The sequence below is a fragment of the Rissa tridactyla genome, chromosome 4 (genome assembly GCF_028500815.1).
Source record: "Rissa tridactyla isolate bRisTri1 chromosome 4, bRisTri1.patW.cur.20221130, whole genome shotgun sequence".
In the NCBI taxonomy this organism is placed as follows: Eukaryota; Metazoa; Chordata; class Aves; order Charadriiformes; family Laridae; genus Rissa; species Rissa tridactyla.
The window spans coordinates 74,266,035-74,291,830 of NC_071469.1; the positions used below are offsets into that span (position 1 = coordinate 74,266,035).

General features: G+C 42.1%; 1 protein-coding gene across 2 annotated transcripts in view; it reads left to right on the forward strand.

The window, feature by feature from the left end:
• The window catches only part of CBFB (core-binding factor subunit beta), a 44,851-nt gene extending 21,613 nt beyond the window's left edge, over positions 1-23,238 (forward strand). Inside the window, exons 4-6 of one of the 2 annotated variants that reach the window (XM_054199985.1) lie at positions 1,781-1,897; positions 7,937-8,063; positions 20,947-23,238. In XM_054199985.1, the coding sequence (XP_054055960.1) occupies positions 1,781-1,897; positions 7,937-8,063; positions 20,947-20,969 (267 nt within the window). In that variant the 3' untranslated portion in view covers positions 20,970-23,238. The remainder of the gene's footprint in view (positions 1-1,780; positions 1,898-7,936; positions 8,064-20,946) is intronic. The other variant, XM_054199984.1, reaches the window with a different exon arrangement.
• The last annotated feature ends 2,558 nt before the right edge of the window (positions 23,239-25,796 follow it).

The following is a 25,796-nucleotide window of genomic DNA, read 5'->3' on the forward strand; positions in this document are numbered from 1 at the left end:
AGTAATGTTGTATTTCATAAGTTTGAAATGATTAATCTTGAAATGAGGGCTGTGGGAGGTGGTTTCCTGGTAGTCCACATCTTACTCATGCTGGCTCTGACACCCCTGCTCGCAAAGGCTGTTGGCTGGTAGATCTGCACCCTGCATCACGGAAGACATAGGTGTGATGACTTGCATGTGCTAGGCTGTGAATACAGGGACAGAAAACCAGCCCGGGCTCTTCTCAGTGGAGCTGATACAAAGAAGATGTACTTGAACTAACCTTTATTTCTTCGTTATTGAGCTACTGCGTATTGTACTAATTGAAATTTCTAGACTATGTCACTTCATGCTAATTAAAACTTCTGAAAACTTCTAGACTATTTCACTTGACACTGAAGTGTGTCAAGCTGTAAAAATCAAGCTCGGAGATCATGTGTATTTTATTTGGTAAATAGCATAACATGAAACTAACTGACAAACAGGTAATTTGTTCCCTTTCTTCCACTCATGGATTGTCTTTCCTGTTGTTCAGTGCTTAACTTTACCAACACGGCCTTTGCATAAGGAAGGTTTACCTTCCTTCTGTAGCTCCTGTAACTCTTTCCTTTTTCTGCTTGAGTGCTCTTAGCTGGTAAGTGTGGAACTGAACAGGTAGGCACAGTCGGGGTGCTTTCAAATGTGTTGTAGCGCTAAACATCAATTATACTTTGCTGATGAGGATTTGCCAGGGGATGAATTTAGAGCTACTAAAGGAGATGCTGTGTGAAAATTCCCCTCCTTAGCTGGGCCACTCCTGGAGACCAAAGAGACTCGGTGGGATTTTGAAAGTCTAGGCAGTCTTTCAATCTAAAGTGGGTGCAGGCTTGCATGCATGGTTTGCCTCTCCAGCAATTCAACATAGACAAACGTCTGTTCCATGAGGGGTTTGACTGGCCAAGTAGGCTGAAATAACTACTGAAGGTTGATTTTTCTTTACAATTTCGGTAATTTTGCTGCGGGTTTTTTTTTTTTGTTAAGGATGATGTCATTAAATATAGGGTGTCAAACTCATTTCATGTTGTATTTGCTTCTTTTTAAATTTCCTGTGTGGAGATTAATCTCTGGTCTTTAGAAGGGGAAATACTTCTGCTTTAAATCACTATATCATGTACCATTATCTGGATGTAGGGCCTTAAGCTCATGCATTATTCCTTGCTGCAGCTGAAGCAGCACAAATGCCATAGTAAACACAGGAAGACTTCCTTATTTTTAGCATGGTGTATATATAGTGTATTTTACTAAACTCTGACTAGTTTGTAGATTTGAGGAGGACTGAAAGTAGTGCTTGTTCTTTATTGAAAGAGCTCACGTATTGGAGTAAAATACAGTGCTTCTTGGGGGTAGAGGGGGAAGCATGTGTTCATTTAACCATTTAAATGTGCTGTAAAGGATCCTCCCTGTCTGGCAGCATGCCACTTTCTTTGTGACACGAAGGTAAGCTGACAAGAAAAACAGTTACTTTAACTGAAAGCAGTAACAGAATTCTAACCAAATCCTGGTGCACGCCAGTTTATAAAATGAGAACACAGCTTAAATTTATTCCATCCAGTACAGTAGGCAGAAGTTACAGCACTCACTTGATTAAAATTAGTTCCTGGAAAGGAGGCAAGGGAAGCTGTTAAGTGGAGTCTTATGTTACCAGCTGGTTTGGATGTTCTTCTAAGAATACATATAGGGCTTCCTGAGTCGGTATTTTCATTGTGCAGGCATGTGTGTAAATGCCTTCAAATTCATAGCATGTGTTTTGCTTTTATTTCAGGTGTATTTGAAGGCACCTATGATTCTCAATGGTGTCTGTGTAATCTGGAAAGGCTGGATAGATCTACAGAGACTGGATGGTATGGGCTGCCTGGAATTTGATGAAGAGAGAGCACAGGTAAGATAGTCTGCCCATGACCGCTGTGCCTTAGACGTTTGTTCTTCTGGAAGTAAACATGCAGTCAGGTAGAGATCACACATTCTAGTGTGCTTGTCTTCTGCCTTCACTTTGAGTACTAATTCAGAAGAAAACTTAAAATACAGAAGTGCAGAAATATGTGATTCTAGCTAAACTAGTGTTTTAATTAGATCAAAATACTAGGGGCAGGAATCATCTGTAGTTCACAACTTTGTGGGTGATTTAGCACTGTTACTATGCTACAGAGTAGTAAATCTTAAAAGTATTTGAAAAGCTATGTCTGTAACTGGAAACAATTTAACTGGCAAGTCTATTCTAGCTGTTTAGAGTGCTTTTTTTTTAAGTAGCTTTTGGTTTTGCTATATATGGGGGGAGGGTGAATAGGGTTTTTTCACGTGTTCTCTAACAGTGGTAGACTCTGCTCTGTTAAGGTATGGCAGCTCTTGAGAACTTCCTTCCTATCTACCTACTTCCTACCGTCAAGCTGACTGTCTAGCAGCTGAATCTTTGGACACGCGCAAGAACAAAGTAAACACAGAGGAAATGACACTTTAAGTGCATATCACATATATAAGTCTCACTTACACAGCTGTGGGGTTCCTTAATTTTGTCAGACTTGAGACAGACCTTCTTTGCTTTTGAGGTAGGATCATAGAATGGTTCAGGTTGGAAAGGACCTTAAAGATAATCTAGTTCCAACCCCACTGCCCCGGGCAGGGACACCTCCCACTAGACCAGGCTGCTCAAAGCCTCATCCAGCCTGGTCTTGAACACTTCCAGGGATGGGGCATCCACAAACTTCCCTGGGCAACCTGTTCCACTGCCTCAAGATGTAGCTTGGTAAAAAGCTACTTAACTGATATTAAAAGCTGCTGCACCAGTTCTGTGTGGGCTGACATACAGATCACCTGTCTCTGCAGTGGGCAGTAAACTGGATGTAGTAACATCAGTTACCAGAGTTACGATTTACAATATGTATTTTGTGGTGAACTCAGCAGTTCGTATCTGTAGTTTGATGAATTAGAAATGTTAGAACTATATGAAGACGTGGTCCAAAGTGCTTCTGAATACAAGGATTTGTTCAGCGTGCAGAGAAAAGAAGGGTGAGCAACTTCTTGCAGCTTTTTTTTTTTTTTGACTCCCCAAGTTCTGTATTGGTACTCCAGCAAATGATTCTCAATAATTTATTCTGTACCTGTATATAGCCATTTTCTCCCAACTTCTCTCTGAAGACTTCTTCTTTCACCCAAGGTCATCATGACTTCCCCTAACTTTTCTGGAAACTTGAGTAATTCATTTTGAACCAATGTTCAGTGTCTCCTAAATGGTAACTCTGTCTTTTCCAGCTTGATAGCATAATAAAATTGGAGCTTTCTTTATCTCCTTCCTTTTGTTCCAACTTGCTCGTGAATAATTGAACTGATTTGTGTGGCACTGGTGATTCCCTCTGTCTTTCTTTGTTACACCTCCAGGTATGTCATACATATGGGTGATTTTTGCAAAAACTTAATATTCACACCAACTGTTTTTCCAGATTACTGTTACTTTCCCTCTGTGCCCTCTGGGGGGTTGCTTCTGACAGTTGTGCACTCGAAGTGATTTAAATAAGGATGCATTTTCTATTTCCACTCTCTGCCTCTCCTTCTCAGCCCTCACTTCCTTGGGGTTTCCCTTGTAGTCCTCTACAGCCACAGTTGGTCACTGCAGAACAAGCAGGAACTCTCTGATTCCACCTAAATACCAAGAGCACTGCTCTAGTCCAGGCGTGCAGAACCGGGGGGGCATATTGATTCTTCTGTTTCTGTGCAAGAGCTGGAAGTATTCAAATCAAATTTTACATGGAGATATGTATAGTTGTAAGAAACCAATTTGCAGGTTAATGAGCCCGTGTTACTGTGACTATGTTCTGGCTTAAGTAGAAATACTTAGTGTCAAAGCAGCATCTTTTAGGTTGTCACAGCACTGCGTGCTTTCTTCAGGATGCCTAGAAAGAGAGGAGATGCTGTTCTGAGAATAGTCCTGCCACCTTTTGTTAATTCATGAGAAAAGCCGAGGAACCGCGCTGTTACTGAGAGTGCTGCTGCTCTCTGTGGCATTTGCTTCTTCCAGAGCCAGGTGTCTGCGTATGGTGCTAGCGGAGTTCCTCTTGCAGCAGGGTGCTCTCTGGAAAGGGAGGAACTGCTGCCGGCTCCATTCATTAGAAGGCCTTCAGACGGTAATGGCTTACACGGCAAGGTCAAATGTACACCCCTGAGGACTGTGCAAGATAAATCCCCGGGGTCTTGATCTGTTGCTATTAAGTTTCATACATAACACTAAGTCATGTGGCTTCTGAACTGAGGGGACACTGGTTTGGACGTACGCTCAGAAGGAGATAGTGTCACTCTTTTCCAAAATTGGATAGTTCCTGAAAAAAGTTAAGGAGGGTGGTAAGGTGATCTGTGGTGTGGGTTCAATTTTTCTCTTTTTAATTTCCTGATAAATGTTTTTGCATGCTCTTGGATTATGTTAGTTTCCTGATACGTATATGCTGTCTTAACTACTCTTTTGAATTCCTTTTTGTCATCTTCAGAAAGTATTTGTGCACTGAACATGTGATTTATTCTTATTTTTTTTGTGAGGGGTGTCAGTGCTTTCTTGAGTTTTGAGTACAGGGTGCTGAGCTGTAGGTATTACGCAGTGTGGATCTACAGAGATGTATTTGTACTCAGTTACAGGTGTATAATTTTTTTTAGTTTGTGCTTCTCGGCGATTATGAGGAGGTCATTGGTCATCTTATTTGCTACAGTAGTAGTACCTAAGAGTTCCCAGTGTCATAAGGCACTGTACAGACACAAGAAGTAGCTGCACCCTTGTATTTGTTAGGATTGTAAACAGTTGGGCAATCTTTTGCATTCTTCAGTTTCCTTTTTCCTGTATCTGTCGCTTTGCTTCCTTGTTTAAAACTGTTTTAATGTTGCTAGTGGCAGTTGACCTAACTGCTGACTTTGATCCCAAAATAACACTGATGTCAGAGCGGGTTTAACTGCCTTATACTATGCAGTGTGGTACCCACCATCTTCTGCAATAAGAGGCGTCATTGGCGTTCACTACCCCCCATGCGCACCCCTCTCTCCCATTTTCTGGAAGCGTAAGCCATTTCTGCCGTGTAAGCCATTACCATCTGGAGGCCTTCTAATGAATGGAGCCGGCAGCAGTTCTTCCCTTTCCAGAGAGCACCCTGCTGCAAGAGGAATTCCGCTAGCACAATATACAGACACCTGGTTCTGGAAGAAGCAAACACCACAGAGAACAGCAGCACTCCAGTAAAAGCATGGTCTTATACAAATGTAATGATCTTGCATTTTCCCATCTCTTACCACTTCTTACTAACACTGCATCAGATTAAATTTTTCTTTGCTGCCATGCTTTGAAATTATACCGTCCTTCACCATGTCAAAAATATTTTAGGAAGAAAAACCACATGCATAACAATAAAGCAGCGTTTAAACTGGTGTCCTTTCTATTTAATTCACAGCCTATTAATGACTTACTACTAAGCAGTCTTTGTTACTGATTCGTCTGCCTGTTCAGACTTCAGTGGACTACCACACACCCAGCTCTACATATGTGCTTGAATATCTTCCCTGTTTGGGACTGAGTTTTCCCTGGATTTGATATTTGTCTTGACTGTCATTAAAAGACTTTCTGGTACTTCTGTATCTGTTCTGTAATAGAGCATTCTTGCCGTGTATATCGGGTAGTTATAAATGGTTGTTCTCACAAAGTCTTTTCCTACCAGGCTGCTGCACGGGGGGCATGTGTGCAGCAAGTGCAAGTGGGAGTGTGTTTAGGCTTCTCTTTTGTTTTTCTGGGTTTGGGGGTTTTTTTTTTTTCTTCAGTTCTCGTCTTGACATGGCTCATGTTTTGCTGCTGCTTCTTTTCCTTAGTAGATTCATACCAGGAGCATTTTTATTGATTAAAACTAAGGTGGGTAAATTATTGGGTTTCATACAGCCAAATTTGCTAGGCTAAAATTACTAGATTTGAGTGACATTTGAAGGAAAAAAAAAAAGTTGTTTTTTAAATTCCTGTTGTACAAGATCCTGATATGTTTGTTAATTTCTGTTAAAACACATCAACAGGGTTAGAGCAGAATTTTATTTTTTTTTAATTAAAAAAAAAAGTAGGTTCTGATGCTTTTTTCCCCTTTCTCAGACATTAGTGAACCAGTGTTTCAGCTGTCAGCATGTGTTCATTCTGGATGTCAACGTACGGATTATTTTCCTATGAATTTCTAATTTAGTTTCTTTTGGTTATGACCATTTCTTTAAAATATTCTGGCTGAGGCTATATGTTAGCCTTTTATTTCATGATCGCTTTAAATGATGTTAAAATGCAAAAAGTCTTTTATTAAAAAAATCTGCTTTCATTTAAGTCTGTTTAAAAAAAAAGGGTAATAAAGACATACATAGCTTTTGTATGTTAGAAATAAGGCAGCTTTTCTGTAGTCATCTGGGAGACAAGCTTATCTATTTTATCTCTGTCCTTCTGCATTATTAAGAACAAACTTACTTTCCACTGTCTGACCTTGGTTTGCTATGCATTGCATGAATATTAAGATAGCTATAAATGGGCTAAATTCTACTCTTAAAAATAGTAGGTAGTGTTAAAATGTTGTCTTATTGGCAGCTTTAAACATTGCCTCTCAACGTAGCTTTCTGGGGACCTGGCTGTGCGGAGTTATTGATTGGCAGCTGTTCGTATTTAACTGTGCTAGGCCACGAGGGGCACTCATTCACATCATTTCACAGAGCAGCTGCAGGGTGCATGGTTGTGCCGACGGCAAAAAAAGCAATTTAACATTCTCTCAGACTAGGGATGCTTTATCTGAAATTAAAAAATTTATGCGCTTAATCCCTTGCTGTATTAAAATTTAGTCGGGCTCTCAACATGTTTATGTCCTCTAACAGTCAAGGTTAGGATTATTTTTTTTTAATTATTTTAAATAAAACTTTCAACTTGAAAATAACATGGGGGGGTGGATCGTCATCAGAGTTAGTAGTAATTATAGCTGAGGAGTTATGAGGAGGGAGAACCAGTACGGTTTATCCCTTACTGTTTTGTGGAACCTCTTTAGACTTGACTCCTCCATTCTGAACCTTTGAAAATTCTGGTGAGGAACAGAGCCGTCTATTTTCATTCTGAGCAAAATATGTGCCAAAAGGGCTCTTTAAGAGAAATAATTCGTAAGCCAATTAATAATAGTTTACATGTTAATAACACTTTATTTAAAACATTTCCTAATAAAAAAAATACGGTTTGAAGGAAGTTTTTTTTGAGCGCTCACTCATTTCTCTCTATTCCTGTGCATAAGCCATTGTTGAAAATGAGCAATGGGGCTGTTGAAAACCTGCAGGTTTCTTCTGCATTGGGTGGGAACGTGCACAAATTAGTGGAGGAATAACTGCTGCTTTGCACTTTCTTATGCATCTAAACTTAAATAATTTAAATGATACATGAGGATTGAGAATGTTCATACTGATGTGCCTTCAGCAGCTTTTGATAAAATGGAGGATTTATTTGGTTCGTAACTTAGATGATCCTTTTTTTTTTTTTTAAAAAAGGAGAATTAGATTACCATTATTTATCTAATGATGCTAGTGAACACTATCTAGATATACCAGTCTTCAAAATGACTTACAAGCAGAGTAAAATGTAGTGCCTCTTTCATATAACTTTTGAGAACTTTTTTAAAAAAAAAGCAGCATTTTTAACTACTTTGGAAAAGCAGTTCTCCTTTGAAAATGTATTTAGTAGTAGCTGTGCTGCAGCTTTGGTTATCGCTACAGCAGTGATGCAGGTGAGTATTATTTCATTAACCTGTATTGGCATTTGCTGGAACTCATGCGTGTTCTGGCAGGTTCTATAGGACATGCTTGTCTCTGCTGCCAAGTGATCCATAATATTCAAAAGAAATGTGATCTGGTGGAAAGGAGGGTTGCCTTGTGTGTCACTCTGTGTCATCTGGTTTGGTAGCAGGAGGATGCATTGGCACAACAAGCCTTTGAAGAAGCTCGGCGAAGAACTCGTGAATTCGAGGATAGAGACAGGTCTCATCGGGAGGAAATGGAGGTGAGGGTTTCACAGCTGCTGTCAGTAACTGGTTAGTACTTTCCCAAAACTTTAGATTGTTTCTGTTTATTTGTCTGTTTGTACAATGTTGTGTATTTTCTGTTTGTTGTTCGATGTTGTCATGTAAAAATTGCAAAATGCATTGTTTTTTAACTCTCGCAAAATTAATTTCAAGTTTTGGTAAGAATTCTCTGATTTTATCCTTTTTTTTCCTTTCTGTAGATGGCCTTATCTGTGGGTACTTAAGCTTTAAGTGATACATTTGTCCCACACCTTTCTCATGAACGCAGGAAAGGCTTCAGGAGCTGCGGGCACATGATTTTGTAGCTCGCTATCCCATACCGTGGGGAAACGTTACCAGTGAATTTAATCAGATGCCATAGTCTGCTTTCTTGTACAGGCTAGTTTTATTTTCCTCTCACCTTTTTCTGCTAGCAGGGAGTCTTGCTCCTCTGTTTCACTGGTGTGGTTCCCTCTGTCTTGTTCTTTGCTTCTTTAGGGCCCCACAGTCTTGAATCTTGCTTTTCTTGATGAGAGCAGAAATTACTGGGATCAAGAAGAGAGGAGCCAGAAAAGGGAATGGAAACCAGCTGCTCTGAGATGTCAGGAAGGCAAGAGCTGTAAGAGGACGAGTAAAACATAAGGAGAGTTGGCAAGTTAAGGCAGGCTGTAGGTCAGGCAGAGAATGGGGAGAAAACAGATACACTTTGAATTTTTTTCCCTTACTAACTCTGTTTCCTACTTCCTGCTTCATCAGTACAGCCTGACTTTACTATAATCAAATGCGATCAATCTGCTGCTCCACAGGTTTTTAGAAAATTTGATTATTGTTCTTGCTAAGCTGCTTTTCTTCTGGCATCCTTACTGATAATTGAGATGATTAGACAAACTTTGGTTCCTTCCAAGTACAATTGGAAGATGGCAAGTGTGAGAATGAGAGGGAGAAGGCAGATGCAGAGAATAATGTCTCTCACTTTGAAGGGATGTGGCTGGCGTGCGGCTCCTTGCAAAGCCCGGTGTATCCAGGTAGATGTCGGATGTCAGCTGTAGTGAAGGTAAAATCCTTGCTGTGGAGGCCTCACTGTCACTGGATCCTTGGAGCAGCAGCTAGATTACCTGAATCTTTCCCTCTCTCTCGCAGCATAGCTGGAACCTGCTTGTCAGTGCAGTTCAAAAGGAAGGTAGAATGAACTTAAAGCTGTTCGTGAAGATCCGTGGCAGCCTGCCTTAATTTTAACAACACAGTCAGAACTTTAAGCCCGGCCTTATGTCCTTGACCTCAATTTACTGCAAGCTTTTCTTGATTTATTTTCCTTTGCCGTGCCCTTCTTCCCCACTCCCGTTACTACAGAGAAGCCGCCATGTGCTTACTGAATGCTGAAGGTTAAAGAAGAATGAGGCTTCCTGAAATAACTTCTGGAGTTCTGTGAGACTTTCTCTTTCCTCCAGGTGTAGAAAACACTGATTTGCAGCTAGCATGTGCAGAAACTCTTTCAATTAACAGTGAGCTTGGGGTAATATTGAGCATCATGACAGACATCAAAACTTGTGACACTGAGACACAAAAAGCAACATCCCTGGCCAGCTGCAGGAGCTGGATTCAATAACTTCTGAAAAGACTCTTGCTTTTAATAAGGCAGCAGGCAGTTGTTAGTAAATGATGTCCTTATTAGCTGCCAGTACCCGTTGTCTCTCAAAACAACAATTGTCCCAGCTCTGGTGTAGATCACCTACAGAAAGGAAGAAAAGGGAAAATTACTGACTTGAAATGTGTTTTAGCAGAATGAAAAACATTCTCAAAAGGTGCTTCAAATTTATGTGATGTCAAATACAGGTTTTCTTAATAATTGCAATATGTTTTGTTATGCATGCGTTATTTTTTAATTTACTGTATGTGTTTAATATGTATAACCAAGAGATCTTTGCCTCAATTACTTGTAGTTCTATAATTGGGTTTTATATTTCGGTTTTCATTTGTGTGTTTGGGGGAAGTCATCCTGGCCGCATATCTGGAATGTTTACAGATGAGCTTTTGTGCTCTGGATCTTGGTACTGCATAAAAATCAGGATCCTTTGGGGCTGGGCAGGGGAGAGAGGGGAGCTAGACTTACAATGCATTCATGCCTAAGGAGGAATCAGGTTTCCAAACCATTGATTGTTTCCCTGACTTTCACTGCAGTTGTATTCTAATGCAGCATTTGGGCAGAATCAAATGAACTTTAATCAGTAAGCACTTACGTAAGGTGCTCGTGATCATCCTATACAATTCTCAATAGACAGTAATGCCTAAATGCACATTCCCATGGATGTATTTATGGCCTGTATCAAATTTTCCAATGCTTACGTGCTCAGTGAGCTTGGAAATACGGTTTGTCACTTGTACCCTTCTGATGATTGCATTGCTGACAGCTATAAAAACACTAGCCCAAACTGTATTGCGTGCTGCTTGTGTAATTTCAATAGGTCAAATAGTATCTTTGGTTGCACTACAGAGGTGGTACTTGAAAGGTGGGTTCTAAGTGTGCTGAGAGAGTTTTTATGTATATTACACTACCCACAGATGCAAGATCCCCTCAGCGTAATCTTTTTAATGTGATATCTGTACACCTTTCATCATTACTAAAACTTCAATTTATTTTTTTTTTTCTTTCCTGCTAAGCTTGGCAGGGACAGTAAAACTCAGAATTGCCAAACCTGGAACAGGATCTCATCAGTGTTAATGATTGTTTTAGGAATTGCAACACTGTATAAAATCAGGATATTTCAGACAGTTGAATTACAGCTGAAATGCCTTTAATAGAGACCAGATTCTGCTTCAGTGGGGGAGGGAAGGGGAATCCTGCAATATTCCACCCACTCCTACCCAAAACAGAGGCGCCAGCTCTTTGGAAACATTTATCCATCCAAAGCCTGGCAGCATATGAAAATGATCATATTCAGTTCTTTATTTATACAGCTTTCTGCATAGAAAAGATTCCCTCTTCTAAGTCTCTCTCTAGACTTTTAAAACAAAGTGGTATATCCTTGCCGAGGAGGGCTCAGCAAAGGTTGTTGAAAAGAGTTAAAACGGCTTGTATGTGGCAGTCAGATACTAGAATGGCGGTACTTTGAAGGAGGGGGGGAAAATAGCAGCAGTTTAGGAATAATCATTATGCTAACTTTCATTTTTAAGTATCCTAAAAAACCCCAACTGATTGATTAAAAAAAAAAAAAAAAAAAAAAAAAAACAAACCCAAAACCTACAAAAACCCCTCAGAGTGCTGTCAGGCTTGTTTGCCTTGCTTTTATCACGCAGTATCCCTTCCATTGATGACTTCATTAGCACACCAGACCTTTATTTTCATGAACACAGTCGTTGCATCTGAGGGCAGAATCAGTAGTGGTTGGTAGGTTGTGCTTGAATTTCCAGAAGTGATCATATTTTTGTGCAATTACAGCACTCCTCTAATGTAAATAGGGTGTGAGAGGATTTAGAAACTTTCATTGAGGTTTTTAAGTGCCTGAGAGTTGAACTGCCTTCTGCTACATATTTTTAACATAGTTTCAGTTTTGACTACAAGATGCTTTGGGGTTTTTCTATCAACTTACATAGCTTGGTCACACCAGATACCGCAAATCCTGCCTTGCTGTTCATGATTCTTTTGTTTCAAAGATGCTTTTGAAGTCAGTGAGTGTTTTTAATTAATGCCTGCAAAATTAATAATGTATTCCAATGGCTTTCACTCTTACGAAAATGTTGGAATGCTGAGACACTAAATGTTTAATGATACACATGAAGACAGACCTTCTCCCCAGTTAAAGACTATTGTAAAAATAAATGATTGTATGAAGCCTCGCGGGTTTAGGAGTGCTGAGCTACGTGACACACTTGCACTGCTGAATGGGTTCATACCAGCGGAAGGCAAAGCTCTCTTTCCGTGAGCAAGTGCCCCAGCACAGGGAGCTTGGTGCAAGGCCGTTACTTCAGGGGTGTATTCTGGAACTGATGCCACTGAACAGGTCAAGGAACTCCTCAGTGTTTGTGCATTTCCCTTTGCCAACCTGTAGAAGAGAGTGAGGACACTGAAGGGGTATCAGTGAGGCAGGTGCTTGGTTTTCACTGTTTCTTTGTCGCCTTACATCTTGTTTGAGAGAGTCAGCACTAGTGTTTTCTTCTGTTTGGTCATTTCAGTCTGAATGACCAGAGCTCACTGTCAGGATAAGAAGTGTTCTGCGGAAACTACTGTAATAATACTGTATAATATTCCAATATGGACCTTTTCTTTTTTCTTCTCATCAAACTCTCTGACTCTTAAGGGTGTGGGTTTTTTCCTCAAAAATTAGTCTGGGATGAATTTAATTACTACTTATTGTATATACTCTCCCAACTGACAATGACATAAAAATAGTATAACTTTAATACAGTTTTTTGGATGCGAGAGATACCCAAACTGTTAATTCTTCATATGTAGTGGGTAGTGCAGACTTGGTTTATGCTTGTGTGTGTGTTTATGAGTGCATCTATAAGTATATGTATAAAAATTACTTGTTTATATTCAGGATGAATACAACATAATTTAGAAAAAAGCATTCCAGTGTGTGTGCGAATATGGTTCTACCATGTGTATACAGTACACGTAGGCCAGGAACGTTATGACTAGGTTGTTCCACAAGAACTTTAAATAGTGGGTATTTGTGTAAAAGTGCTATGGAATGCATATATCAGAAAAACAATTTGTGCTGTACCGAATCAATGCTGACTGTAGTACAGAGGAGATCAATCTTGCAAATCAGGCAATACTGTAATATAAGCGTCTTCTTTCAGTCAATGAAGGTTAGAAAGGGGCTGAGCAACAGAGGAATACTGTCTGGAAGCAATCAATATTAATTATAAATTTATAACCTTTATACCAGCCTTCAAACAATACTTTCTAAAAGGGACCATTTCAAGCTTTTTTTTTTTTTTCCCTTGGAAAGGAAGTTTTCATTAAAAAGTAACACTTTCATCTGTACTTGATGCTCTTAAGAGCTTACTCTGTTGCCATGCTTTTTCCTTCTTGGGCTCGCTGTTGCCTTAGCCTGGTTCCCACTGTGGTGTACCGGAATCTGTAGCTTCATTATGTCTTTTCAACAGAGATGTGCATGTTGCAATGATTTCATTCATGCAAGAGAGTGCATCAGGAACTGGTCGTGCAAATTACAGTCATGCTCTCCAGCAGCTGGTGGTGGGAGAACAAACTCGGCACCTAACACAGTTGATGGGTGTTTTTAGTGAAGAGTACTCTGTTTCTAGGAAGAAGCTTGAAATGACATCTTGATGGAGATAGCTGCTAAATAATCTTTATCTATGGCCTTTGTCAAGAAAATTGTTTATTTTGACTTTCAGTGAGATTAAAAGGTAATGAAAATAGTTGTAGGAATAAAGAAAAAAGCATTGGGTGTAGAGTCCATAATATAATCGTTCTACGAGGACTTTAGTCTAACATCCAGATCTCTTACCAAATTTGAGATACTGTTTTCCATTATTTCCATCCATAATCTAAGTGCTTGGCATTATAATTAAGAAGACCAAGGCTGCTTCTTCCCAGGTTGAAGTGAAAAGGAGAGGGGACTGTAAAATGGATGTTACGGCCAGCAAACAAAGCGACTCCGGGGCTACGAAGTCTCATGCCGATAGCTACCCTTGCTAGGAAGCTGGTAAAAATCGTAACTCCTACTGACTGCCAGTGGCAGATAGGCACGGGGGGAGTGATGGTGGGGTCCCTCTGCTGCTGTAGCTAAAGCTGTTCTGAGAAGTGAAGACTGAGAGGAGGGAGCATCTCTTTTCAAGCCCCCCAGAGAGCTGAAAGCGTATGGGGGCCTTCATCGAGCTGTAACTGTGACCGAGGAAGTTTTATTTTATATAAGCTGTCATTCTTACAATGTTGTTGTGGCCCGGTTCTGCTGACTTTTAATTCTGAGAAGGCTGAGTTTCCCCGCCCCTGCTCTTCTGTTGAGTAAGGGTAACTGAAATGGAGGCATGGCCAGCATTTTAACCATGTTCAGATCCCTGCGGGAGAGGCTGTTATTAACCAGCAGCTCCGAGAAGAGCTTTCAGTTTGTTACTTTTCTTGATGTGGGTCTGCCTGAGTTAGCAGGACTGACGGGGAGGTGTGCTTGATTGTAACTGGTCATTTTTCTGAGCATTGCTTTCTTTATTTCAGGGTTTAGTTGTTTGGGTTTTTGGGGTTTTTTTTGTTTGGGTTTTTTTTTTGTCCTGTGGTTGTATGCTTTTTAGAAAAGTATCTGCAATATGTTCTCAGTTTGGGGTTTTTTTTTTAAATCCTTTTCAGGAGGTTGACAGTCCTTCTAAGAGAATCCAAATGTTCACTATTTAGTTTTTCATAACATAGCCTGATTTTTTTATTTTTTTTTTTTACTTATTTAGTAAATTATAGATGACAGATGCCAAGGCACATAATGCATCTGCTCTGTCTGTTTCAGCAGTAAGGAGTTGCCAGAATGCAATGAAAGAATTGCAGTGGAGTTGTCCATGGAGAGACTTTATTTTGGCTACTCTTTGTGACAGCCCTTCTTCAAATTATCTCCTTTTCCCTTCCCTCCTCTTCACCAGTGTCCCAAGTTATATATGCAGTGTGTACCACTCTTCTTGCGACTTCACTGCCTGGTATTCAGAGATCCCAATTTTGCATGCTGGTTTTCTTTTTTTTTAATGCGATTCATCGAAAGGGAGGGCCATCTTCATGGCAGCCATCTCCATCCTTACTATATTTACTGCCAGCTTTCCCAGCTCTGCTTTCTCAGAGCTGTCGTGTAAACCACATGGTGGGACTGCGATATCTTTTCCTGATGAGCTCGTGCGATAAGGGGAGACGGTTTCCTTAGGTATGTCGGAGGCCTCTGAACGCGCACAGGAAGGGGATGGTTAGAGATGCTTTCGCGCAGCCAGCTGAAGGAGTTTTATTGGCACTGTTGAAAGCACGATCAGCTGCAGCGTGGGTCAGGATTGAGTGGCTGGAGGAGGAGGATGGTGTCCGGGTGCCTTGGCTGCTGGGGGAACTGCTTGTGTGCTGCTTTCCTTAATCACTGCTAGTCTTCGGTCTGTTTTACCCGAGTGCCCCACTAACAGATGTAAATGCTCCAACATGATCCTTGTACAGAGAGTCACAATTCGAAGTTAATGATTTGATAACTTCAAGCTATATAATTTTTTAAGAAGAAAATTAATATAATACAGATTTACTGCATCATACTCGTTATGACTTTTAGCCCGTACCAGTTAGCTTGTGTTTAGGCTTGGGAAAAGCTCAGTGATAACAGGGTTGGAGAGAGAAATTAGGTGTAAGAGTATTGCAGGGGATACTTCTTGTGCTTGTTTACCCTCAAGTCAAAATGACTTCGTTAGTAACTTTTCTCTTGTTTCCTAATATGTTATTACCCCTACAGTATCAGCATTATGAGCTCAGCATGAATAAATCTAGAATAGCATGTTATAGGAGGCTTTGAAATGTGTTTTGCCAGATACGTTCCTGCAATTCTTTTAGTCGGTCACCATACCCTCTCCAACGTTAGAGGTTTTAAATGGCTTGTGGCCAGTTATAATTCCTTCCGTATTGCAGAAGATTTGTATGGCTTCATGTGCTGAAAGCTGAGCGCGAAGTATTTCTGGGTATCGAAACTCCCTGTGTGACCATTGCATTAACTATTCAATTTCAGGATATTTGGAAGGAAACTGTCTGTGTCAGTTAAAATACATTGATTTTTAGGAAAATTAAAACAGTGGTGGGATCTGTGTACTACTTACAGGTTTTTCTCACAAGCAAATATTTGTTATCCTTTCATTAAATAGCAGATGATTAACATTCGGAGTAGTACTCCTTCAAACTTAACATCACCATTTGACCGAAAAATGAAATATGCTGAGATAAGATGAGTAACTACTGTTTTCTCGTGACTCATTATGCATGACTCATGGCAGAATATTTCACTTCCCAATGGCAAAGATAGATGCATCTTTCTTAATTGAAGCGAGTCTCCTCAATCTTTGAGAAGCTGAGCTCATTATTCACTGAGAGTAATTCTGATGCTTCTGCGTGGCGTCATAAGGTATGCATTTCAAAAATTCGAGCAAATGCTGCAATTCAGAGGATTGATTAGCTATGCAGAGAGTAGGAGACTCCAGACTGAGGGGAATTCTGTAAAAGGGAACTTTTAGCTTTCTGTAGCAGACTGAGGAGAACTACTAGATCCTACCGCACTGGGAGTCACACTGCTCCTGCAAGTCAGCGCTAAGGATCTTGTGGCATTTCTTACGAAAGTCGTATTTTGACCATTGTCAGTGGGCAAAAATAGCACCCAATGCCTGATGCTCTACAAGTTGTTTTTTTTTATTTCAGCTTGTAAAGCACCGCTGTAGTTGTTATATACTTTGCACGTGCACCTTGGTAGGATGGTGGCTGGTAGAGTAAGTGTGTTTTAAGTGTAGGTATTGTTGCCTAGCAGTACAGCACAAGTAAAGGAGGGTGTCTGAACGAGACGGAGCTGTCTTTCCAACACACTGCAGGTTGCTTGTGTAAATCCCCACTTACTGAAATGCAAAATTACACCTTTATCCACATACACAAGTGTATGATATTGTAATGACTGCTTTTGGTACATTTGAGGGTAATTTGTCATGCTTTTTGCATATCATTTGAAAGGGCAAATCTGGTAGTTGTTCAGTAGCGGCTTCTGCAAACGCTACAAGTAGCAATGAGGTCATGAATCATGTGAATTCTTTCATGTGTTCTGAAAGAAAAGGCCACTTTAGGCAAAGCATAAATGCAACCATATGCCCCTACCTTGGAGTCTTTGCTGAAACTTGACAATAAAATTGCTGTGCGTATCATTTGTTTTCTGAAGAAGAAACTGTTTGCTTTTACAGCAGTAGCAAAGCAGCAGTTAATTTGCTGGGTTTTTTCTAGTTCAGTGTAAAAAATGTTCATTGAGTATGAAATTGGTAACTAGATTGGTGTAAGAAAGATTTTGGTAATTCTTAAAGAGTGCATGCCTTTGTTTCCCTTTAGAAGAAAGAATTAGAAATTTAAATTAAGAATTAAAACCAGAAGAAGTCTTGTTACAGTCTGTTCAATAGGAGAAAAACATGCAAAGTGGAACTGTCGTCCTTTTGGTAATTCTTAGTACAACTCTTGAATTAGTGTGGAAGTACCTATTTAGACTTGTTGAGCAACCATTTTGTATTAAGAAAAATCTTTACGGCACAGTTTACTTTTCTGTTAGAATAATAATTAAAAAAAAAAAAAAAAAGCCTGGGCTTTCCCTTTGACTTTTCCACAGAGATCTTGATAGTCCAAGCTGAATGATTTCGCTTTTGGAAATAATGTCCAAAATCTCAGTTAAATGCCATCTCCTGATATTCTGCATCTTTACAAAGAGAGCAGTTTGCAGAGTTGCTTCAGGGGCTGGAAGGAATATGCCCTTTAGCACTTGGAGTCTTCAGTGCGGTGCGTGATTAGAGCTGTTTGTTTTAATGCGATTCCTCAGAAAGATTACTGAGAAATCTGTGGGTTTGTGCAGCGGCAGTGATGTCGGTTGCCATGTTCAGAGTTGTTCTGCAAGTAGGAGAAGCAGATTGTTTCCTTCAGCCAGAGTACGACCAGTGTAGATGGAGCAGAGCGAGTGGAAGATCTAACCCCTAAATAGCTGAAATGCAGCCAGCAACAGCATTGGATACATAAATGTGGTACGTAGCAATTGCAATATTTAAAATAGCAAGGGTGTTTGCAAAGCAATAATGGCAATACCAAAGACAGTGCAGGAGGGAATTGTCTTCTCTGGCAACATGCTGATTCTGAGCGGGATTTATTGAATGAACTCTGTGTGTGTCAGAATGACATTGCACATGAAAGGAAAATGTAACTTTAAATCACTATTTGAATAGCAGAAGGCAGCAGCACTTCTGTGTTTGCATGAGGCTAACCAATTGCACGGGCAGCATAGGATTAGGCAGGCAAGAAGAATGAGCAGTAGATGAGGGAGGAAGAAGCAGACAGAGAAGGAGAATTCTCCATTGGGAAGATGCTGCTGGTGGTCGGTGCTGGGGAGCTGGGGGCTGGCGCCGGGGCTGGGAGTGGGGCAGCAGCAGGCTGCACCAGGTGACGGCCGCGCTGGCGGGAAGGCTTCCTCTCTGTCAGTAAATGTGACTCAGAAGAGCCCGGGGAACACCGACCAGCAGCACTCGTGTCGCTCTTAGTCACGCTTTAGTTGAAATGTTGTTCACGGTGAGCATGTAAATGTGGCAATGGCTTAAACTGCATATTTCAGTGGTACAACTGCCTGCATTAGGCCTGTTCAACAAAATACGAGAAGCCTTTCATTCGAAGGAGGGAAGCAAGTCACTTGTTTTGCGTTTTTGGAGAGCGTTTTTTTGAAGGACCAAATGTGGCAGGCTATCGCAGCTGGTGAAACTAAGGGAGCTGCACCAAATGATGCTGGTGTAGTGATGCCTTCCACCAGCGGAGAATGTGGCCATCGTACTGTTTGGGTCGCGTGATAAGTAGAGGCCGAGATGCCAGCTATTCACTCTGTAAACATGAAATAAAAGTGTTGATACTAAAATGTCTTAAAAAAACTGCTAGCATGTTCCCCTCATCAAAGTATTGCTTTAAAATTTAAGTATATCAACACTTTTAAGTATTTACCTGCAATATTTGTGTGCTTCTAGAAAGCAGCCTGCATGTGTACAGGCAGAGAAAGTAGAAAGCAGCCTCTGTTACTGTGACTGATAGAACTGACTGACCATCCTTAATTTCCTCTTGAAAATGCCATCAACTCACACTGTTTAACAGAATTGTTTATTTAGAGGAGAACTTGTGTTACTTTTTTTTTAATACAGGGGCACAATCATAAGTACCAATTTTCTCAAGTCTGCGTTATTGCTAACTTCACAGGTGCACCAAAGAAAAAAAAGTATGCTGCAGTAAAACCCCAACTCTTAAGAAGTGTTAAAATGTGTGTTAATCTATAGATTAAATTGGGCTAGTGTGTTGTCATGTTATAAGTCTCTTTATTACAGAAAAGGCTAAAGTAAATGTTTCCGACATAAAAATACTGAGAGGAGATTTATTTGGAACTGAGGTAACATACTCTGCCATCTTGCACTGTAGCCTTTCTCCCGAAAATCTTGATCCTGAAAATAGTTACAGAACAGGTTAACAGAAGGAAATTTCACAGGAAAGAAAATATTTTTTTGGAAGAAGAGACACAAAATTGTTGCGTGACTACTCTGGCAGGCTTTCTCTGATGGTTAAAGTGATGTTGCAAAGCACTTCAGGGTGGAGAAGCAGAGCCAGAGCTCTGTGCCCCTCCAGAGAGGGGACAGTGCCCCACGGCCGGGTCCACGGCCCTCCTCTAAGATTCCTGGCGGTTCTGGGGGGATTATTGAATTGAGGGGGAAAGAACGATTTTGATGTTAAAAATTAATGCATTGGTTATCGCTTGAAATGTGGAGTTTCTGCCTTAGAATTGGTTATCACAGAATCACAGAATGGTAGGGTTGGAAGGGACCTCTGGAGATCATCCTGTCCAACCCCCTGCCAGAGCAGGGTCACCCACAGCAGGTGGCACAGGAACGCGTCCAGGCAGGGTTGGAATGTCTCCAGAGACAGAGACTCCACCACCTCTCTGGGCAGCCTGTGCCAGGGCTCTGCCACCCTCACAGGAAAGAAGTTCCTCCTCATGTTGAGGTGGAACTTCCCATGTTCAAGTTTGTGCCTGTTCCCCCTTGTCCTGTCGCCGGGCACCACTGAAAAGAGCCTGGCCCCATCCTCCTGACACCCACCCTTTAAGTGTTCATAAGCATTGGTAAGATCCCCCCTCAGTCGTCTTTTTTCCAGACTGAAGAGACCCAAATCCCTCAGCCTTTCCTCATCAGAGAGGTGTTCCAGTCCCCTAAGCATCTTGGCAGCCCTTTGCTGTCCCCTCTCCAGCAGTTCCCTCTCCTTCTTGAACTGGGGAGCCCAGAACTGGACACAGCACTCCAGATGCGGCCTCCCCAGGGCCATGGCAGAGGAGGAGGATGACCTCCCTCCACCTGCTGGCCACACTCTTCTTGATGCCCCCCAGGATGCCACTGGCCTTCTTGGCCACAAGGGCCCATTGCTGGCTCATGGTCATCCTGTTGTCCACCAGGACTCCCAGGTCTCTTTCCACAGAGCTGCTCTCCAGCAGGTCAGCCCCCAACCTGTACTGGTGCAGGGGGTTATTCCTCCCCAGGTGCAGCACCCTACACTTGCCCTTGTTGAATTTCATAAGGTTTCTCTCCACCCAACTCTCCAGCCTGTCCAGGTCTCTCTGTATGGTGGCACAGCCTTCTGCTGTGTCAGCCACCCCCCCCAGCTTTGTGTCATCAGCAAACTTGCTGAGGGTGCACTCCATCCCTTCATCCAGGTCATTGATGAATGTATTGAACAGGACTGGACCCAGTACTGACCCCTGGGGAACACCACTCGTCACTGACCTCCAACTAGACTCTGTGCCCCTAATCACAACCCTCTGAGCTCTGTCTTTCAGCCAGTTTTCAATCCACCCACTGTCCATTCATCCAACCCACTCTTCCTAAGCTTCCCTTTGAGGATGCTGTGGGAGACCGTGTCGAACGCCTTGCTGAAGTCAAGGTAGACAACATCCACTGCCCTCCCCTCACCTATCCATCCAGTCGTGCCACCATAGAAGGCTATCAGATTAGTCAGACATGATTTCCCCGTGGTGAATCCATGTTGACTACTTCTGGTAGCTTTCTTTTCCTCCACGTGCCTTGAGGTGACGCCCAGAACGAGCTGTTATGGTCTTAGTCATGTTAATGCACTTAAGAAATTAACTGAAACGATAACTTCTCAGTCATTTTTTTGATCCTAAATGTGTATTTATTAATGCAGGCAAGAAGACAACAAGACCCTAGTCCTGGATCTAACCTAGGAAGCGGCGACGATCTCAAACTACGTTAATCAACAGCGGCAGGCGCACCACGGGTCTGCACACATGCATTGCTTCTACTTGGCAAAGGATTTAATAAAAGACCAGAAACTGTGATAACTGGGTATACTATGGTCTGTTTCCTGACCTGCGGCAGGCAAAGTCACCATCAACTGCCATGGTTTGCACTATGTTTATGTTATAATACCTGCATTTCCCATTTTAAGCATGTAGCCAGTGGCAATTTGAAACTTTGTTTTTCTATGCAAACTTGTTTTTGTTGGCACTATTTTAGTGAAATGGAAACTTATGCAGCTATAAAACCATTTTTTCTCAACTGTAATAAAAATTGTCACTTAAAAATAGGTCAAGATATTACAGATTTAAAACTTCTTTTTTTGTTTGTGTTTTTTTTTTTTTGTAAACTGCTGGAAGCCAATGCATTCCAAGCTTAATTTTTTTAATATGGGCTTTTGGAATTTTGATTGTCCTTATTGTGCTCCTGCTTTATTTTAGATAACGCATTCTTATCTTTCTTTCAGTTTTCTTTTTTTCCTGAATTTGCAAGACCTTCTTAAAACTGCTGACATTATTTTGCATTATTTCCAAGCTGAACCCAGTGAATCAGAGCTGTTGGAATCAGTTTTCAAACTGTGTGGGTTTGTAAATGTTACGGTTGCAGTATTCTTTTCACTGCTAACAATTCGTTGGTTCCACTTTTAAATGGCAAAATCTGAAAAATCTATATTTTCATGCATTAATGCGTTCTGCCCCGTTGTCTGTCTTAGATTTTACTCTGTACCAAGCGAGTTTGGGTGGTTGTTATAGCCCTGTATATAGTACTTTACTGAAACTCATCGGAAGTCGCAGGCTGGCTTCTGTTTTATTCAGGGATTTTTTTAAATAGTTGTTAAAAGGGATACTGCAACTCTACAGTCGGATCCAACAGCATGTTAAACTGGGAACAAAAGCGGTCGGCTGCCAAGCTGATACGTATTAAATCATGTTTAAGATAGCTGCTTTAAGTATATTTTATATCTTAGGCTTTTTGTAAAGTTGTGCTGAATGGTGAAAAGTTGAGATGAGGTTGTGTGCAGAAAACCTCATTACTGTGCGTAGGACACTTCTATTAAATCTTATGCAAATTAAAAGTACATTGCAGTATATATTGCATTTTCTAACAGGGTAAGATTTGGGGTGAGTTAATTTGTGTGAATTATCTTGGTTTTATTTGGGGGGGGTGGGGCGGTGAACGGACTAGTTCCAAATTTTTCATTGCGTCCAATATTTGAAGAAAATTGACTGGAAATGTGATGTTATTTGGCTTCGTTAGCATGTGGTGCTTCCTGTACAGCCCGATTAATTAAAATGTCACTCCAATAACTTTTTAAAATAGGTGATCTGATTTCAGTATTTTAAGAACGATTTTGAAGGGAGAAAACTCTATGGTTAGAACAGTTAAATCTCTATTAAATTCTATAATTAAGATAACTACATTCCTCATTAAGGGCAAAACAATTGCTGCAAAAAGAGGTCTTGCAAAAATGTAAGCAGGTGTCAATGTGAAGGAGAATCTTTGTATGCTGATAATATGAATATTTAACATTGACTTAAAACTGTCAATAACTGTAAACTGTGAGAATGTCATCAAATAGAAATATTTTGCTACTTCAATTTCCATGCGATTCACCTGAAAGATAACCTTTTTCACTCTCTGGCCACGTCTCCTCCTCGCTCTTCTTCCCCCAAAGAAAGAATTTTTCTAAAGTGTTTCTGCAATGAGTTATTGAAGGGACGCCCGCACGCATCCCCGGCCTTGGATCCTCTCTGCCATCTGTGTATTTTTGATGGAATAGTCTGAAGATTTATTTTAAAAGGTTTTCCTAGCGTGTCAGGCGGTGGTTTTCAAGCATAAGTACACAGGAAATGAGGCTATCGGATATTAATGTTGCTCTCTTGGTGTAAATACTGAACTTTCCCTATCATCATTTAGCATTCTGCTGCTTTCCATATCTTAATGCTGGCATTAAGATCACGAGCCCTTACCCTCCGCTGGTTAGCGCAGACTTTTTAAAGTGCATTTTAAGTTATTGATGCAATTTGATATTTTTCATAATTTCTATTTAAACTGAAGTTGCATCATCTTTTCTCGAATTCATCTCCTGTAAGAGTTGCCTTAAGCTACGAGATTGCTTTTGCTACTTTTTGTGTTGTATGTTTAACTTTCATAATAAACTTCTGTGTAGTGAAAACAAGGTGCTGTAAAAATTTATTTCCGACCTCCTGCTCGTCCTGGGCCGTGTTTCTGGGGCAACTTCCCAACCTGTTGCCTGTGGAAGGGCCGTGAGTGAAGCAATAGTGACATCCAGTGGTCACTTGAACCAGGGACTGTCCGGGAAAACTACTATAAGGACATAGATTAGGGAAAACAGGGATTTTACTGCCCTAAAACTCCTGTGGTGTTTTATAACTGCTATCCCCTGCTTACTCTGAAGGCGTCTATCAAGTAACCCGAAGAAATTCTCTTTTAATCTCACTGCGTTGTACCAGCCGCTCGTAGAAGAGCATTGTTTATTGGGCAGGTTTTTATAGCGGCCATCAAGCCTTGCTAATTAGGCTGCTGCGGCCGAGGAGGAAAACAGGGTAGTTTGCATGTTGAAATTGAGGAAACGGGCAAATGTGGTGAAGTATTGTGGGGAAAATATGAACGTTATGTGCTGCACCTGAGAACCTCGTCTGAAGCTGCTACGATTTGCGGTGGTATAACTCCAAATATCAGCTATGGCCTGGTGTGGTGGTTACGGACGGAGATGAGGCCCAGGGCTGCTGCCAGCTGCAGGCTGCTCTGCACGGGCTTCGTGCAGAAGGTCAAAGCGTCACCTTATCTCATACTTCTAAAATCTGACTAAGCAGCTCGGAGAGGGCCCGGTAACACTGGTGCTGGCTGTTACCTGTGGTTCTTCGGAAGACCCTCCAGGTTGGGAAGGAGGCAGCTTTTAGAACTTCCATGAATGCCAAACGGTGCCCCTCTGACTCTGCTCCTGGTGGCAGACGGTGTCTCCCTTGGCTACTGTAGGCTCCGCCGTCAAAGCGGCTCCTTCTGGAAGGCGTCTTTGAAGAGCAGTTGGTAAAGCCGTTAGATGAAGCCGTTAAATAGCTCGCGTCGGTTTACCCACAAGTTCATGGAATGATCTACTTTTCTGCCCAAGGTGCATCATGACACATAGATGCAGCACCTCATTCCTCAAGCCTTTTCCTGAGTGGGGGCATGGGAAGGACAGAGGCACTTTGCCCCCCAGCTCCTCTTGGATGGAGTTTGCCTCCTGGGTGCGTAAATAGCAGAGGGAATCCGAAAACCTTCTTGCATGAGGATTTTTAAAACGTGCCGATCCATTCCCTCAACGAGCATGACTCGGGGGTGGCCGGCTTCGATGTTGGAGTGAAAGACCGCTGGAAACACTGGAGCTTACTGGAGAAGGATGTTGGTGACCTGGAGGCCAACCGGAGCAGGCGAGGTATGGTCCCTTCTGTCTTGCCTTTGTCACCTCTTGCAATTACCCGGCCTCTTCCCACTGTGGGAGAATCCCCAGGTGATACCTCTCTAGTCCGCTTTACTGGCGTTCCCAAAGCCTGGGTGAGGGGCTTTCCTACTCCCCCTGGAAGGATGGGGCGGCTCCCAGCTCTCCTGGGCCCCTGCCGAGAGCAGGGAACTGTGGAAATGAAACTGGGGGTGAAAAGGGCAGCGTTTCTGTTCCTGCAGGTCTCTGCTGTTTGTCTAATAACGCGCCCCGTTCAGGTCAGGGCTGGGAAGTTAAACGAAGGAGATGTGGTTTTCAAGAATACCAAAATTGCAGGATCTGGGCAGGACTTCCATCTCTTTTTTTGGTCCATCATTAGGTGAGGACTCGCTCCATCACGGATGTATTTATGAATCCATCCTGCCTGCATAGAAACAGGACCAATTTCTGTAAAGTTAACGTTATTTTCTTGCCGCGTTTCCAATGCAAATTGAGAGAGCGACAGAAATGGCTTGGAGGACGAGAGCTGCAGTGAGAAGTGGAGCCAACGTTTGCATGGGCGACGCTTCCCGTAACTCATTTGCCTGCCATCCTGCCTTCTCCTGCCGCCCAGCCCAGAGCCCACCACATGCATATTCATCAGCCGCCGCGCCCCGCTCCCAGCGCTGGGGGCTGCAGGGACTTCATTAAAGAGCTTTCTCAATTACAGGTTGAGAGAAGTGCATTTCCAGAATTGCCTCGGCCTCGTTTCTTAAAGCTCAGGAGCAAGGGAGAGGGGAGGAAAAAAGTTACGTGGGAGAGCGGCGTGCCACTGCTGTCACCCTGCTGTCACCCACCCGGGGGAGGGCCTGCAGGAGCGGGGAGAAGCTGGGGATGGGGATGGTTCTTGCTTAGCCTGGTGCTCGCTCGTCAGCAGAGCAGGTGAGGAGTTAGCTTGGAAAGCGAAAAATCCTTCTAGAGCTGGGGAAAAGAAGAAATTGGGAAGAAATTGTTTGCTGTGAGGGTGGTGAGCCCCTGGCCCAGGTTGCCCAGAGAAGCTGTGGCTGCCCCATCCCTGGAGGGGTTCAAGGCCAGGCTGGACGGGGCTTGGAGCAACGTGGTCTGGTGGGAGGTGTCCCTGCCCAGGGCAGGGGGTGGCACTGGGTGGGCTTTAAGGTCCCTTCCAACCCAAACCATTCTGTGATTCTGTGATATTTGGGATGCTCGACCCTGCATGCAGGCTGGCCGTGCTGCAGCTCCAGGTCCTTTGCTCCGGCTGTGTTTGAAGACTGGGAGCTGTGGCGAGGATTAGGAAG